This window comes from Lynx rufus, unplaced genomic scaffold (assembly GCF_022079265.1).
Source record: "Lynx rufus isolate CCGP_SWC_20201006 ecotype Redwood Valley unplaced genomic scaffold, mLynRuf1.p SCAF_13, whole genome shotgun sequence".
NCBI lineage: Eukaryota > Metazoa > Chordata > Mammalia > Carnivora > Felidae > Lynx > Lynx rufus.
Genome location: NW_025814827.1, coordinates 31,252,888 through 31,270,395, shown reverse-complemented (window position 1 = coordinate 31,270,395; position 17,508 = coordinate 31,252,888). Strand labels below are relative to the sequence as shown.

The window sequence follows — 17,508 nt, the reverse complement described above, 5'->3', positions numbered from 1 at the left end:
ACAAGGACATCATCACCACCATCAACATTTTTATTATTTCATATTTATTGAGCACTCATAATGTTCTGGCCACCCCACTGCAATGACTGCATTATTCCTCCTACCCATACCCATTCCCATCCCCATATCTTTGGGAAAAGCTTCATAATCACACCTGACCCTAAAGACATAATGATAAAACGAAAAACCTCTTGGGGACCCTGGAGTGTTTGGTCTTTGGCCAGTCTGTCCCTGGCACTACTACAGAAATATATATAATCTTTCCTCATGTCTGTACAATATTGATCTCTGCTGATTGCTTAAAATAGAACCTGATTTTCTCTGCTACAGCATCTCTTAAGCCAAGTAGCCCCACAACAAAAGGAGACCCAGCTTCACAGATTGGCCAAGAACCCCCAGAGCATTTTAAGTAGTTACTCTTAAAATTTTCACAGCAACCAAAACCTATTTTTCCCTAGAGCTATTGCCCAGAGGAACACTACTGGGGCAGAGGGGGAACTTGCAATGTTATATAAAACACCCATAAACCCTATCTAAAGATTAATGGCCACAATGGATGTTTGTTTGGGAAAGGGACTCTCTTTCCGCCCCCCTCCCCAGACATTTCAGACAGCCATCCTAGGCCCACCTGAGGAGTGCTAGCAAAGACAAAAATATTCCTGAATGCACATATGGTCTAAGGGTACCTTGAGAAGTTGTGAATATTTCCCCAGAAAGAGGAGACCTGGGAGTCCCCTTTTGCACTTGATGTCCCCGGATGGTGTCTTCAGCAGTTAAGTGGCATTTCCTTTAACAATCTGGAATTTCTTGGGATGCTCAGAGGACGTTGGGTAATGATACTTCAGCCCACCCCTTTATGGAAATCCTATTCAAGTCTAATGGCCATATGAGGAGTCAATGGTGGCTTTGAACATGAAATTGGCTCCCCTCCAAGCCCAGCTCGGGCACAGTTCTTGGCTTCATGCCAAGAGGACTGCTTCCTCAGACACCTCTGGTGAGATCCAAGGTCTTACACTGGTAGGTGAGTTAGCCAACAGAAAAAGTTGCTAGCTCAAATAGCTGGTATAGTGTGACACCACTAATGAGAACACGATTAATCACATGTTGCTGGTGGAAGGGGTGAGTGCTGGTTACAGGCTAGAGACTGGCTCTGAGGGTTTGGATCACTAGATTGATACTGGGCTTGGGGAATATCCTCTCCAGGCAGCTGGTCAGTCACCTCAGGGACCACCCAGGACTGCTGATTAACCTCAGGGACCTCCTGTACCTGCAGATCATCCTCCCCAGGAAACTCTTGGGATGGTTTATCTACCTCAGGAATGTCCTGAGACAACAGATTGATTGCAGAAGCCTCTTGGATTAGCCTGCCAACCTCTACAAAGAACTGGCATGACTCGCTGAGCTCCTCAGGGATCTCTTGGGCTGGCTTGCCAACTTCTACACCAATTTCCTGGACCAGGCCACCAACCCCTACAGGGAACCCATGGGCCAGCCTGCCAACCTCCACAGAGACCTCCTGGCATGGCCGGCTGACCTCCTCAGGGTTCTCCTGGCAAAGATGGCAAGCTTCCTCAGAGATTTTCTGGCACAGTTGGCTCGCCTTCTGGCATGGCTGGTGGATTTGAGGGACCTCCTGGCATATCTGGTTAACATTATCATGATCCTTCTGGCATGGCTGGCTGATGACAGGGACCTCCTGGCATGGCTGGCTGAACTCTTCAGGGATGTCTTGGCATGGCTGGCTGATGTCAGGGACCTCCTGGCATGGCTGACTGATCTCCTCAGAAACTTCCTGGCATGGCTGGCTGGTTTCCACAGGTGGTTCTTGTGAAGACTGGCTTGGTTCAATAGGCTCTTGCATCCCTTCAATGGGGAACTCTTGTTCTCCATTCCCAGGGAGCATCCCAAGGCCTTGATGTTCTTCAATCATGTGTGAACTTACAGAAGGTTGATCACTGAAGCCAAAAGGGCAGTTACCATCCACTGCAGTAGGGGAGGAAGGACCAGCACTGGACACAGTACTGGAAGGACCACTGCTGTCTGTAAAGCAAAGTCAGGAAACCAAGTCAGGCAAGCTGGAAGAGTAGGTTAAATTCTATGTATGTAGTCCAAATACCAGAATATACGGCCTATGTTAGTCATGTGTTGAGAAAAGAGGGTCTGATTCTTCCTAAGTTATGGAGAGGCTCCTAAATTAGCCCAGCTCAGGAACTGTTGGTCTGGCATAATGTATACTACAGGAGTATACAGGAGCACTAAGGCATATCTAAGACTTCAGAAGAGAGTGCTAAGGCCTATGTCACCCAGTTCTTTCACAAATGTACCCCCACCCTAACTCCAAATTCCCATTGTCCCTCATTCTTACTTTGGAAGCATATCAACGCTGTATTCCAGTGGTTCATAATCAGGGGTATGTACCAAAACTATGGAATATTTAAAAAAATACAAATTTCCAGGTTCCATCTCCAGAAATTCTAATTCTGTAGGTTTAGGGTAAACGTGTGGGGTAGAGGGGGAAAAAGGCAATATATTTTATTGAAACACTCCCCATTAAACCTGATGTACATCTTTTGTTAAGAATCATTTTTTTAAGACAATCAGCTTATTTCTGCAGCAAAGGTAATCATTCTTTATAGCCCAAGAGATAAGTAAGCAGGAGAATGTAGCAAAATCTTGTGAATCAGAACAGCAGGAAGGAAAATTACCTGAAGATGGAAGACTGCCATGGAATCTAAATGGCAGAAGTTCTTAATTAACCCTTCTAGGGGTCACTGAACTCTTTGAAACTTTAATGAAAGTCACAGACTATCTTCTTAGAAAAATGTACAGAAAGGTATGCATATGGATATTCATACTATCTTCACAAATAATTCTTGGGGCTCAAAGACTTTACCCTGAAATCCATCCTGGATCCAAGGTTAAGACTTCTAAGTCTTGGAACACATACAGGTTTATGGATGTTATAGACATATACAACAACAACAACAAAAAACTAATTAGCTAGATACTGACAGTAATAAAATGAAGGTCTTAGAGTCTTCAATTACACTGTGGGACAATTCCTACCCCAATCTCTACTTCATTGACTTCTAGTAGCGGACTAATCTACTTTTCCTTTTGTAAATGTACTTATTGATAGTATTGTAATTTCATATATAAAACACTGTGATACCAATAATGATAGATTTTGGAAATAGGAAACCTGAATATCCTGTCATCAAGGAGAACCTGGGAAAGTTGGCAAGCCTGAGACTGCAAAGGCTGAATCAGTCATTGAGTTTAGGGTATGCCAGTTCTCTCTTTTCTGTACAGGACCACAGGAAGCATGCTTCAAGCAGGAAAGAAAGAGGAACATGGTTTGGGCCACCAAAGCCTATTTAGGGCAGACAACCCCTAAAGAAAATATTTACCAATGAGGCTACACATCTCATACTGAGTCCAAAGTCTGATGGTAGATTAAAAACAAGTAAAAAAAAGTTTACCCAAGGATAGAAGTAGCTTTAATATTCAGCTAGTGGTCTGATTGGGGCAAATCAAAGAGGATAGACAGAAACAGAAGCAGGAGAAAAATAAGGTTTCCAGAGGCAGCCAAAGCAATCTTGAGAAAGAACAAAGCTGGAGGTATCACAATTCCAGATTTCAAGATATACTATAAAGCTGTAGTAATCAAAACAGTACTGACACAAAAATAGATTCATAGATCAATGGAACAGAATAAAGACCCATGCTTATATGGTCAATTAATCTGTGACAAAGGAAGCAAGAATATACAATGGGGAAAAACATTCTCTTCAATAAATGGTGTTGAAAAAACTGGAAGGCTACCTGCAAAAGAAGGAAACTGGACCACTTTCTGACACCATACACATAAAACAACCTCAAAATGGATTAAGGACCTGAAGCCATAAAAATCCTAGAAGACAGTACAGGCAGTAATCTCTCTGACATTGGCCAAAGCGACATTTTTCTAGATATGTGTTCTGAGGCAAGGGAAACAAAAACAGAAATAAACTATTGGGACTATACCCAGATGAAAAGCTTTTGCACAACAAAGGAAACCATCAACAAAACAAAAAGGCAACCTACAAAATGGGAGAAGATATTTGCAAATGATAGATCCAGTAAAGGGTTAGTATCTAAAATACATAAAGAACTTCTACAACTTAACACCAAAACCCCCCAGATAATCCAATTTAAAAATGGGCAGAAGATCTGAATAGACATTTTTCCAAAGAAGACATACAGATGGCCAACAGGCACACACAAAGATGCTCAACATCACTAATCATCAGGGAAATGCAGATCAAAATCACAATGAGATATCACCTAACACCTGTCAGAAAGACTAGAATAAAAAAGACAAGGAATAACATATAATGCTGTATGTTAACTAACTGGAATTAAAATTAAAACTTTAAAAAAAAAAACAAGAAATAACAAGAGCTGGGAGGATATGGAAGAAAAGGAATCCCTGTACACTACTGATGAGAATGTAAATTGGTAGGGTCACTGCAGAAAATAGTATGGAGGCTCCTCAAAAAATTAAAAATAGAAATGCCATATAACCCAAAAATTCCACCACTGAGTATTTACCCAAAGAAAATGAAAATGCTAACTGGAAAGGACATAGGCATCCCTATGTTTATTGCAGCATTATTTACAATAGCCAAGATATGGAAACAGCCCAAGTGTCCATCAATAGATGAATGGATAAAGAAGATGTATATATACGCAATGGAATACTACTCAACCATTAAAAGTATGCAATTTTACCATTTGTGACAATACAGATGAACCTAGAGGGTATTATGCTAAGTGAAATAAGTCAGACAGAAAGACAAATATCACTGATTTCACATATGTGTGGAATCTAAGAAAAAAAATAAACAAATAAAAAACAGAATCAGACCTAAAATACAGAAAACAAACTGATGGTTGCCAGAGGGGAGGGAGCTGGGGGGGATGGGCAAAATGGGTGAAGGGAAGTAGAGAATATAGGCTTCCAGTTTAAGTCACAGGAATAAAAAGTACAGCAAAGGGAATATAGTCAGTGGCACTGTAACAGGGCTGTATGGTGACAGATGGTAGCTACACTGGTGATCATAGCATAACGTATAGACTTGTTGAACCACTGTTTTATAACATTGCATTATCCACTGTACTCAAAATAATAATAATATTATTTAAAAAAAGATTTCCAGGGGCACAAAACCCATAAATACTCCAGGAGAGAGGTAAAAGGAGCAACGGCAAGGTGAATATAAGAGAATCTGAAATTCAGGGGAAGAACCCTTGGTGTCAGGAAGGGATGTTTCTTCTACATACAGAGTGCCAATTCAGCATTTAACCCAATGCTGAAATATGAATCTTTGCTTCAGTCCTATCCAAATAAAATAATAAAAGCCATGTTTGATTTTCATTATTTCCTGGAGGCAGGCTGAATAAGGAAAGGATTTTTCCATCACTGGTGTCTGGGGCCCTTATACTCCCTCTGATTGTCACCAGTATCTCCCCTTCCCTGCAATTACCCTAAGAACTCCTTGTGACTCCACTGTTCACACTGTTACCAAGGAAAATTAGTGATAGGCTAGATATTGTAAAGAAGAGATGGGAAAAAGCAGCACCTCAACTTGAACTAACAGCCGAGAACAGACAACTTTCGAGAAAGGATATGTAGAAAGTAATACAAGATACTAGTTTCTTTGTGCCAACTTTTCTATATATCCAGGTTTCCTCCCAAGTCATCTATAGTTGAGAAAGCTGTAGAGACAAAATGGGAATTGGAGGAGAATGAAGTTTCCATCCTTTCTTCCCCAAAGGACCTTCTGGGACACTATCTTTTAGGAGTCTCTCTAATGAAATAGAGGGGCATGGAGAACGGAGATAATGAGATAAAGAGATCCTCCCTTCACCTTGGAAACAACAGATGACACTGCTTCCCCTACTGGTTATTCCTGGTCTTTCAACCTTCATCTTCATTTCTCTCATGACACAGATGTCTCATTCATCAATCCCTCCATCCCTCTTGGCCTTTGTCCAGGCAGTTCCAAAAGGATTACTTACACCAAGGGGGCTTCTCAGAGCGCTGCCGGAGTTGTAGGGTAGGTGAATGCAGAGTACGGGGTGGGGAAAATGGGCTATCTGAGGCCTGGTTGCTGTGCATAGAGTCAAAGAGGGCTGGATAGAGTGGGGAGAGAGAAGGAAGGAAAAAATGAGTTTGAGGAAGAATCCAAGAACCACAGGTTCTCAACATAAGCCAAAACAAACTTACGCTTTCTCAGGCTGAAAAGTAGTGTTTCCTAGGGACGCTTCACACAAACCATTTTTAATATTTTAAACTTTATATTATGAATATTTTCATTTTCTGTTCCACCCTATCTCCCCATTTTTAAAAAAAGTTGTTGAAAGACTAGTACAATCCATACTGATACATTCATCTCCTATATTTACCACATCAATGTGTTAACATTTTGCCATACTTGTTTCACCCATTTCTTCACGCTGAAGTTCTTTTTTAAAAATGAGAGACATTATGAAACATTTCAGCTCTAAATTCATCAATATTCATCTCTAAAATATAAGGAATTTTTCCTACATAGCCACACACCATTAACAAACCTAATAAAATTTAATAGTAATACCCTAATATCATCTAATACCCAATTCATATTCAAATCTCCCTCAATTATTCCAAAAATGTCTTCTTTAGTAATACCCAAACATGAACCATGCATTACATTTTATTATGTCTCCAAAGTCTCTTTTGATCTGGAATATTATCCTCTCCCCCTCCCCTGCCACACACACCATTTATTTTCCTCACAGTGATTTTTTTTAAAAAACAGGTCAGTTGTCTCACAGAAATATTGTTTCCCACATTCTGGATTTGTCTGATTGCTCCCTCATAGAATTGTTTAACTTGTTTCACTATTGCTTGTATTTCCTATAAACTGGAAGTTAGATATAAAAGGCTTGATTAGATTATTCAGTTTAAATAACTTTGGTAAGAATATTTTAAGAGGTGATCCGATGTACTTTATATCACATCATATTAGAGGCACATAATATCTCACTGTCCCACTAAGTAAAGCTAAGTTTACTAACTGGGTTTAAGTGGTAGCCACAAGATCTCACCATTGAAAAGTTTTCTTGTTCTGATTAGAGGTAATCCTTGGGCACCATGCAACTCAGTCAACATTTCACTTAATTGTGCTAGTATCCATTAATGATCCTTAATTATTTAAATGGTGATTTTCTAGTTCTATCAATCCTCCAACATTTATTAGCTGGCATATTTTCTGTAAAGAAGAGCTTTCCCTGGGGCTATTTGATTACACTGAACTGCAGTTCTTACTGAAAAGGTAAAATAAGAGTTTATTTACTTCCAATTAGTTTTCAGAGAAAAGTAGTGAAAGTATTCTCCAATTGTGGCAGATGAGAATTATTTTATTTTTGCCCTCTTTTTAGTAGAATTACTTATTATTTATTATGAGCTTGTAGATTTTTATATATTCAGTGTACTTTAAATTATTTTTAAATGCTAAAATGTGGGGTGTCTGGGTGGCTCAGTCGGTTAAGCACCCAACTTTGGCTCGGGTCATGATCTCTAGGTTCATGGGTTCAAGCCCCGCATCAGGCTCTGTGCTGACAGCTCAGAGCCTGGAGCCTACTTTGGATTCTGTGTCTCCCTCTCTCTCTGCCTGCCCTTTGCCTCTCTCTCTCTCAAAAATAAATAAACATTACAAATTTTTTTAAATGCTAAAATGTTCTGATTCTGGTCAGTGGGAGCCTCTTCAGGGCTTGATCACTTCCTTGCTTTTGTTATAACATGACTCAGGACCACCTTGTAATTTCCTTGTTCTAGACCATGCATTCTCAACAAAATTGGTTCTGGTGAGGGCGAAAAAAATCTTAGCTATTCTGCTGGTTTGTGGTTCATCACATGGTCACAGACCATAAACACATATGTATTGTATATTTGTGGTATTAAAATTCCATGTGGTGGGGGCTACAAGGGGAAAAACTAAAAGACTCTGGGGATGGAGTATGAACATTGGATTTCTTTTCACTTATTTAGGTCTTCTTTAATTTATTCAGCAATGTTTTGTAGTCTACCGTGCAGAAGTCTTTAAACCTCTTGGTTAAATTTGCACCCAGGTATTTTATTCTTTCAGATGTTATTATAACTGGTATTGTTTTCTTAATTTCCTTTTTGGATTGTTCATTGCTGTTTACAGAAACACAATAAATTTTTGTGAGTTTATCTTGTACCCTGCAACTGGGCTGAATTTGTTCATTAGTTTTGGAAGGTTTTTTTTGAGGATTCTTTGCTTTTTTTCTATATAGGGCCATATCCTCTGCAAATAGGTTTAATTTCTCCCTTTCCAATTTCAATTCCTTTTTTTTTTTCTTGCCTAATTACTCTGCCTAAAATTTTCAGGACAATGTTGAGCAGTGGTGAATGTGGGCATCTTTGTCTTATTCTTGAATGTAGGGGAAAAACTTTTAGTCTTTTGCCATTGAGTATGATGTGTGTTATTGGTTGTTCATAAAGGCCCTTGATCATGTTGAGGAAGTTTCCTTCCATTCCTAGTTTGCTGAGTGTTTTTTTCATGAAAGGGTATTGGATTTTATCAAACGCTTTTCTATGTCAATGGAGATGATTGTGAGTTTTTCCCTTTGTTCTTTTATTTTTTATTTTTTAAAAGATTTAATTTTTTAACTTGTAAAAATAATGATAGAACAATTTTTTAAGTTTATTTATTTATTTTGAGAGAAAGCATGCACACACATGGGGAAGGGGCAGAGAGAGAGAGAGAGAGAGAGAGAGAGAGAGAGAGAATGAATCCCAAGCAGGCTCTGCTCAGTGTGTCAGTGTGGAGCCTGACTTGGGCTCAATCACATGACCGTGAGATCATGACCTGAGCAGATATCAAGAGTTTGATGCTTAACTGACTGAGCCACCCAGGTGCCCCTTTTAATTTTTAAATATTTTTATTTTTATTTTAGAGAGAGAGACAGTGCATGCAAGCAGGGGAGAGGGGCAAGTTGGGGGGGGGGTGGAGACAGAATGAGAAAGAGAGAGAGAGAGAGAGAGAGAGAGAGAGAGAGAGACTCTATGCTCAGCACAGAGCCCAAAGCAGGGCTCAATCCCATGACCCTGGGATCATGACATGAGCTGAAATCAAGAGAGGAACACTCAACCAACTAAGCCACCCAGGTGCCCCTCTTTTTGTTCTTTTAATGTAGTGTATTACATTACACTGACTGATTTTCTTATGTTGAATCATACTTGCATTTTTTTTTTCACTCTTGCATTCTTGAGGTAAATCTCATTTAGCCAACTTGCTGTTGGATTTGGTTTGCTAGTATTTGGTTGAGAATTTTTGCTTCTCTATTTATAAGGGATATTGGTCTGTAGTTTAATTTTCTTATGGTGTCTTTATCTGGCTTTGGTATCAAGGTAATGACGGCTTCATAGAAAGTATTTTCTCCTATTCTATTTTTTGGAAGAGTGTGAAAAGTATTAGAGTTAATTCTTATTAACTATTTGGTAGATTTCACCAGTGTAGCTATCTTGTCTTGGACTTTTCTTTCTTGAAAAGTTTTTCTACTGATTCAGTCTTTTTCTCTCTTACAGGTTATGTTCAGATTTTCCATTTCTTCTTGGGTCAGTTTATATAGTTTCTGTGTTTCTAGGAATTTGTTCATTTCATCTAGGTTATCTAACTCATTGGCATATAATTATTCATAGTGCTCTCTTATAATCCTTTTTATTTCTGTAAAGTCAGCAGCCATGTCCCCAGTTTTATTCCTGATTTTGGTTATTTCCATCGACACTTGATTTGTCTTAGTCTAGTTAAAAGTTTGTCAATTATGTTAATTTTTTTCAAAGAATCAACTTTTGGTTTTGTTGATTCTTTCTGTTTTCTATTCCTTCCTTCTTTTGTCTTTGTTCTAATCTTCACTATTTATTTTCTTCTACTAGCCTTGGGTTTAGTTCCTTAAAGTATAAAGTTAGGTTTTTGGTTTACCATCTTTCTTGTGTTCAAATGTAAGTGTTTACAGGTATAAATTTCACTCCTAGTACTGATTTTGCTGCATTCCGCAATTTCTGGAATGCTGCATTTTCACTTTCATTCATCTCAAAGTATATTCTAACTTCCCTTGTGATTTCTTCTTTGGCGCATAGGTTAAGAATATGTTTAATTTCAGGGTGCCTGCGTGGCTCAGTCACGATCTTGAGGTTTGTGAGTTTGAGCTCCCATCAGGCTCTGTACTGACAGCTCAGAGCCTGGAGCCTGCTTCAATTCTGTGTGTCCCTCTCTCTGATCCTCCCCCCACCCTTTATCTCTCTCTGTAAAAAATAAACATTAAAAAAACCAAATGTTTAATTTCTCCATATTTGTGAATTTTCCAGTTTTCTTTCTATTAATGATTTCTAGCGCCATTCCAGTGTGGTTAGAGAGGATATTTGGTATGATTTCAACTTTTTTTTTAATTTTTTTTAATGTTAATTTATTTTTGAGACAGAGAGAGACACAGCATGAGCAGGGAAGGGGCAGAGAGAGAGGGAGACACAGAATGTGAAGCAGGCTCCAGGCTCTGAGCTGTCAGCACAGAGCCCGACGCGGGGCTCGAACTCACAAACTGTGAGATCATGACCTGAGCCGAAGTCGGATGCTTAACCGACTGAGCCACCCAGGCGCCCCTGATTTCAATTTTTTTTAATTTATTTTTTTGTGTCCTAGCATATGGTCTATCCTGTAGAATATTCCATGAGCACTTAAGAAGAATCCCTATTTGTTGGTGATGGAATGTTCTATATGTCTGTTAGGTTTAGCTGGTTTATAGCAGTATTGAAGCTGTTTCCCTACTGATCTTCTGTCTGGTTGTTTTATCTATTATTAAAGGTGAGATATTACACTATTATCATAGAACTATCTCTCCCTTCAATTCTGTCAATGTTTGCTTCATATATTTGGTGACTCTGTTGTTTGGTGAGTATATGTTTATAATTTTTGTTGTGTTCTTGATGAACTGACCTTTTTATCAACATACAGTGATCTTCTCTGTCTCTTATAACAATTTTTTATTGAGAGACCATTTTGTCTGACATTGGTATAGCTACCCTGGCTCTCATTTCGTTATTATTTGCATGGGATATCTTTTTCTATCCTTTCACTTTCAACCTGTTTGCATCTTTGGATCTAAAGTGAATTTTGTGTAGATAGCATATAGTTGAATGACTTTCTAAAAAACCCATTTTGTTAATCTCTGCCTTTTAATTGGAGAGTTTTATTCATTTACATTTAAAGTAATTACTGATAAGGAAGAGCTTAATTCTGCCATTTCACTATTTGTTTCTATACAGCTTATACTTTATTTTTTTCCTCCTTTGCTCCATTACTATCATCTTTGGGTTTAATTGATTTTATGTAGTGTACCATTTTGATTCCCTTCTCATTTCCTTTTCTGTATATTTTCTAGATATTTTCTTAGTGATCACCGAGGAGCTTACAATTAACATTCTAAATTTATAACAATCTTGTTTGAATTGATGACAATTTAGCTTCAATAACATACAAAAACTTTGCTCCTATAAAGCTCAGCCCTCACCTTATGTTGTTACTGTCACAAATTATATCTTTATTTATTATATGCCCATTAATACAGACTTGTGATGATTGTTTTATTCATTTATGTTAAGTTATATATGACACAAAAAGAGAAGTTACAAACCAAAAATACAGTAATGCTGACTTTTATATTTACCAATGTAGTTACCTTTATTTTGGTATGGTATCAAGTCACTATCTAGTGTCCTTTTATGTCAGCCTCAAAGGCTACTTTTAGCATTTCTCAGAAGGTGTTAATTTCTCTTTCATTTCTGAACAGTTTTGCTAGATAAATAATTATTGGTTGACATTTTTTTTTTCTTTTAGCACTTTAAATATGTCATTCTACTGCTTTCTGGCCTCTGTGATTTCTGATGAGAAATTGGTTGTTAATCTTACTAAAGATCCCTTGTATGTGACAAGTTGCTTTTTTCTTACTACTTTCAAGATGTTTTGTGTCTTTTGACAATTTGATTATAATGTATCTCAGTGGATTTTTTTTTATGTTTATTTTTGAGAGAGAGAGACAGAGGTGAATGGGAGAGGGGCAGAGAGAGAAAGAGGCACAGAATCCAAAGCAGGCTCCAGACTCTGAGCCGTCAGCACAGAGCCCGATGCAGGGCTCAAACCCACGAACCATGAGATAATGACTTGAACCAAAGTCGAGCACTTAATTGACTCAGGTCAATTGACCCAGGTGCCCCTAAGTGTGGATATCTTTGAATTTATCCTTCGTGGTGTCTGAATTATTTGGATGTATAGATTTGTGTCTTTATCACATTTGAGAAGTCTTCAGAGCCATTATTCAAATATTTTTTCTGCCTCTCTCTCTTTCTGGGACTCCCACTATGAATATGTTGGTATCCTTGATGGTATCCCACAAATATCTTTGGCTCTGTTAATTTTTTTCATTCTTTTTTCTTTCTCCTTCTCAAAATGGACACTTTCAAATGACTTATCTTTATTTTGCTGACTCTTTCTTCTGCATGCTCATATCTTCTAAGAAACCCTCTAGTGAGTTTTGCGTTTGTTATACTTTTCAGTCCCAGAATTTCTGCTTGGTTCCTTTTTATATTTTCTATCTCTTTAATGATATTCTGTATTTGCTGAGACATTCTCCTGATGTCCTTTAGTTCTTTGTCCATGGTTTCCCTTAGCTCATTAACCATATTTAAGATAGCTGATTTAAAATATTTGTCCTAGTGAGTGCTTCCTCAGGGACTGTTTCCATTAATTTCTTCTGTGAATGGATCATATTGTCTTGTATCTTTGCATAGTGTATAATGTTTTGTTGAAAACTGGACATTTTGAATGATGCATTAACTCTGAATATCAGATTATTCCCCCTCCTTAAGGTTTGTTTTCATTGTTTGCTGTAGGCTGTGGCTGTTTAGTGATTTTTCTAAACTCTTCTTGTGAAGTCTGTCTTCTTTATCATATGTAGTCTCTGAAGTCTCTGTTCCTTTAGCTTGTTTCACAACTAGTGTTCTGACAAGGATTTCCTTGAATGCCAAGAACCAAAAGAAGGGGAGGGGAAGATGGGGGGAAAGGAGAAGGGAGGGAAGGGGAGTTCTCTCAGCCTTTACAGATTGGTTCTGTGTTGAGGTATTCCTTCAACAGTTAGCAAAACTGTTTACAACTCCCCCTTGGTCTTCACTTCTTGCTTGTGCCAAGTACAGAGTTCAACCAGAGGTAAAATCTTAGGGTCATCTTGTGTGTTTTCTGCACATGCGTCCCTCCCTAGGCATGCAAAGGGCTTCTAAATTCCCCAGCATATGTGGGTGCCTTTGAATGCTTTAATTTTCCAAAAAAATTCTCTCCCTAAGTCTTTACCCCAGGCTTTCAGTACACTTATTGTTTGCCTCAATTATAATTTTTGCCCCAGGAAGCAGCATGTTATTCATATGCCTTACACTGTTTTCAAGGAACACTCTCCGCTACTTTACTGCCCTGATTCAGGTCCAAGTTAAGTGAAACAAAGGTAAGTACCCTGTGACAGTTCTTTAGGTTAGACAAGTTAGAATAGATAAATTAGAATAGACAAACACAATTCTTTGAGAATAAAGTCTGTTCTCTCTTTGGAACCAGGGACCAGAGCCCCACACTGAGAACATGGCCTGCCGTCTTTAAGACTGATGCCAAAGTTGGGGAGAGGGTGGGATAAGAGACAGTAAAATGATGGGAAGCTTTCTCCCATTCTTAGGTTGCCTCTTTCTCAATTGACCATTTTCCTGGTTGCTGCAAACTTTTGATTATTTTCCAGAGTTCTGACAAAGCTGATTCTGATAGTTTTTGCTTGATTTTTTGGTGCTTCTATGAAAAGACAAGCCCTTGGAACAACCTATTAATTAATTTTTACATTTAGATTTCTGAACCAGGAGTATATATACAGCATGAAGTATGGATTCAATTTTAATTTTTGTCAAATGACTACTCAGTTGTGCCGACTTCATTTATTAAAATGTCTATCTTTCCCCCAGTATTTTGAAATACTAACTTCATCTGTTTGTATATTTTCTATTCTGTTGATTGGTCTCTCTGTCCATTCATGTACAATACAACAGTGTTTTCATAATAGAAGTTTTATAGAATGTTGTGAGATCTGATAGGGCTAGTAACTTTTCACTACTCTTCTTTTCGAGGTTTTCTTTGGCTACTCTTGCTTATTTTTCAATGACAACTTCAGAATCAATTTGTCTGACTTTAGAAAAACAGCAGCATTTTTATTGGAATTATGTTAAATTTATAAATTAACTTGGGAAGTTATGATGTTGAATTGGCCTATGCAATTAAACAATTTTTCAAGTCTACTTTTGTGTCTTTTTACAGTGCCTATATTTTTAATTTATTATTCATGTTCTAGGAAGCACAGGGGCAGAGACAGAGACAGACGTACAAGATAAGAGTATTCTCCATACCTGCAGATGCCTGTGCTTGGGCATCAGTGTGGCGCTGGCAGACGCTACTCAGGAATTCACTCACTTGACGCAGGGAAAGGGCATTATGCAGTGTTTCCAGAGGGTATATGGTAGGCACCATGGAACACCCTTCAAATCCTGTTAGAAAAGAGATGGGCAAAGTCAATGTTTTTCTTGCCAGATATACCCCAATTGTCCAAGGAAGCATGGAGAGTCCCTGAGAGCCATCAGGAGAGTCCGTGGCTTTTGGAGATGGGGTATCCAAGATTCTCAAGAGTGGGAACTCTTTAGAGCCCATAAAGGAGTCTGTTTCTCACTTCCAGATTTCCTAAAAAGTCTACCTGCTAAGACCTCCAAGTGAATCGAATCATCTCTGATCCTACCTATGGAGAGCCTGCAATGACCCATGGAAAAATCAACAGAATTCCAATAGGGTAAGTACCTACATTGCTCCTGCTCTTTCTAGGGGAATAAAACAAAAGTCCAGAGGTAATGGTGAAATTGTAGGCCTAAATGAGGTAGGGAGGTCATGGAGCTGGGAAGAAATAGCAGGTTTCAGGGATCATGTAAAGAGAACTGGATTAAAGAGGAGGGCACGGAATCTGAGGAGGGGTTCATGCAGATTTAGGATATGGGTAGAAAGACTAGCTGAAAGCTAGTCTGGAAGCAAGCTGGAGTGCATGCAATACACATGAAGCTCAGCCCAGGAAAACCACATGCATGAACAGGCTGGGGGATGGAAGTTCTTTCTTGGTCATTTCCATCACATCAAAGCTTCTCCCTTCTGCTCTCACTGGAAAACCCCAGAAGACTTGCTAGAATTTCTCTAGTCCATCAGGAAAATGAGGCAAACCCCTAGGAAAAAGAATAAATACTGATTCTCTGTGCTGAACCCAACAATTCCAAGGTAAGTTCCCCAGTCTGGGTTGGGTGAAGTGAAAACCTAAATTTGGAACCTTAATCCCAGGGCCTCTTGATGAAAAAAAAAAAAAAAAGTCCCCATTAGAGGATCAAGAACACACATCCCAAGTACTTTTTTCAGCCCCCAATATTTCCTATGTCTCTTTACAATTCCTTAAAGAAACTAAGAGTAGGCACAACAACAATACCTATGTAAGACATAGCCTCTTGTTCCCTAATGACTAAAATCTGTAACTCAAAAAGATTACACCTGACCATCTTCTAAGCTCTGGCCCTTGTGTGCTTCAAAGATTCGATTAAGACATTTGTGCCTCAATTTTCCCCTGTACTCTAGTGGCAGGAGCATAGAAGTATATAGTCTTTAGCTCCTCAGAGGGGCTAGAAAAATATTTAGATTTGAAGATGGTGGTAGCTGAGGGTTATAGACACAAGAGCAGATTCCAGGGCAAGAGACTATTCCTATACTGAATAGAGTTGGGAATGGGTAACATTAGGAGGCAGTGAGAAAGGAGAACAGGAAGGGGATGAGCAGCCAATGCTACAGCTACCAGGCAGTCTGGCCCCAATCCCATCCAAGCAACTAAATGCAAGTCACATAACCTTAGGGTAAACAGGAGAAAGGAATAGGTGGACTCTCCTGCCAGAAGTGCAATAAGCAAAGCAGTCAGTCCCAGCCAGGGTAACGGCAGCAGCCAGCTTGGTGGCAGGGGGTACCGTAGAGGCACTCGGGGTCATCCTGGCCTGAGCGCAGCCAGTTCCGGAAGAGGCGCAGGTGGTAGGAGCACTGGTGCAGGTGATGCGCCAGCGTGGCATCCAAGGAGACTGGCCGGCCCCCTGGACAGTCAGAGGAAAAACTGCGCAGCAACCGGACCACAGGGTGCTGGTCATCCAGCAGCTCTGGAGGGGATGGGGGGGACCACGGCAGGAAGCACAAAGATAAAGAAAGAGAAGAGGGAGAGACAATGAGGGGGGCACTGAATGGCACAAGCATTACTAGGAAGTGGGACCACTCAACTCCAAGGTGAGCTAAGAGAGAAGGAGAGATGGTCAGAACCACTGGGTATCTCTTGCAGGGAAGAAGAGTCGGCATCACATGGAACCTAAAAGAAGGGGCTAGTGAAACCTCATCATACAGCAAGGCCCTCCCCTCTCTCACTGAGGATAAATTAAGTCAGTGCTTACAGAGAGCAGTCACATCATTCTAGATGGGGGTAAGCTGGCAGTTTTGTGGCTGGAAGTCTTGATTAGAGCTCCAGTGTCCCTGGTCATCCCTGAACAGATGATCCCTGAACATCCCTACTTAGGCCCTGCTTCACAGACAAATGTATTTATAAAGTTGGTATAGAGATGCAAAGATTGAAAGTCACTTAGAGAAGAGTATCAAAAATGGTAGAGGGAATCAAGATAGAGTTTGAAGCTAAAAAGGCTCAGGCCAGGCCTCTGGACCAGACTCTAAAATAGCCACAAACAGGGAAGGTATTAGATAGGTGGCTAAGGAGATTGGCAGAACACCAGGTATAGAGGTCCTTTTAAACAGAGTATGTAAAAAACAGAATCCGTAAGTGAAAATGATGATATTGACTAATCAGCCTTTACTCTTACCCAAATATGCAGATATTTAAGAAATAATTGCATAAATCTCAGGATTCAGGAGACACTGTATCTATTAAATAAGCCAAAAAAAAGTTAGATAATTTTATATTTTCTTCCCACTGCTGTCTAACTTTGGTCAGCTGGTGAGTGGAAAAGCTTCAATCCTGAACCACTTACAATTTTAGCTGCGTGGCAAACTTTGTAGATATACGCAATTCAAATGCAAAAGGTTGAAGGCAGTGAAAGGCATGTGGAAAGGGGCATAGGAGGAGCAATAAGGAAAGGATCCTAGGAGAAAGGTATGCTGTCTTAAGACCTGATGGTATAGACAAGTTATGTTAGGGTAGCTAAAGAACTCCCAGACCAGAAGTGGTTCCACAGAGTGATCTTATGAGACTATGGTTTCCAGAGACATTATTATGGATGTCAGGAGAGGTTTCAGCTCTATCCAGGCACTA

The 17,508-nt window shown here is 39.4% G+C and overlaps 1 protein-coding gene across 9 annotated transcripts in view; it reads right to left on the bottom strand.

The window, feature by feature from the left end:
- Positions 1-16: 16 nt before the first annotated feature.
- The window catches only part of PPIP5K1 (diphosphoinositol pentakisphosphate kinase 1), a 39,541-nt gene continuing 22,049 nt past the window's right edge, over positions 17-17,508 (bottom strand). For all 9 annotated transcript variants that reach the window (XM_047075187.1, XM_047075185.1, XM_047075190.1 and 6 more), the window contains 3 exons: positions 14,537-14,674; positions 6,064-6,177; positions 17-2,040 (listed from right to left, as the gene is read on the bottom strand). In XM_047075187.1, the coding sequence (XP_046931143.1) occupies positions 1,094-2,040; positions 6,064-6,177; positions 14,537-14,674 (1,199 nt within the window). In that variant the 3' untranslated portion in view covers positions 17-1,093. The remainder of the gene's footprint in view (positions 2,041-6,063; positions 6,178-14,536; positions 14,675-17,508) is intronic.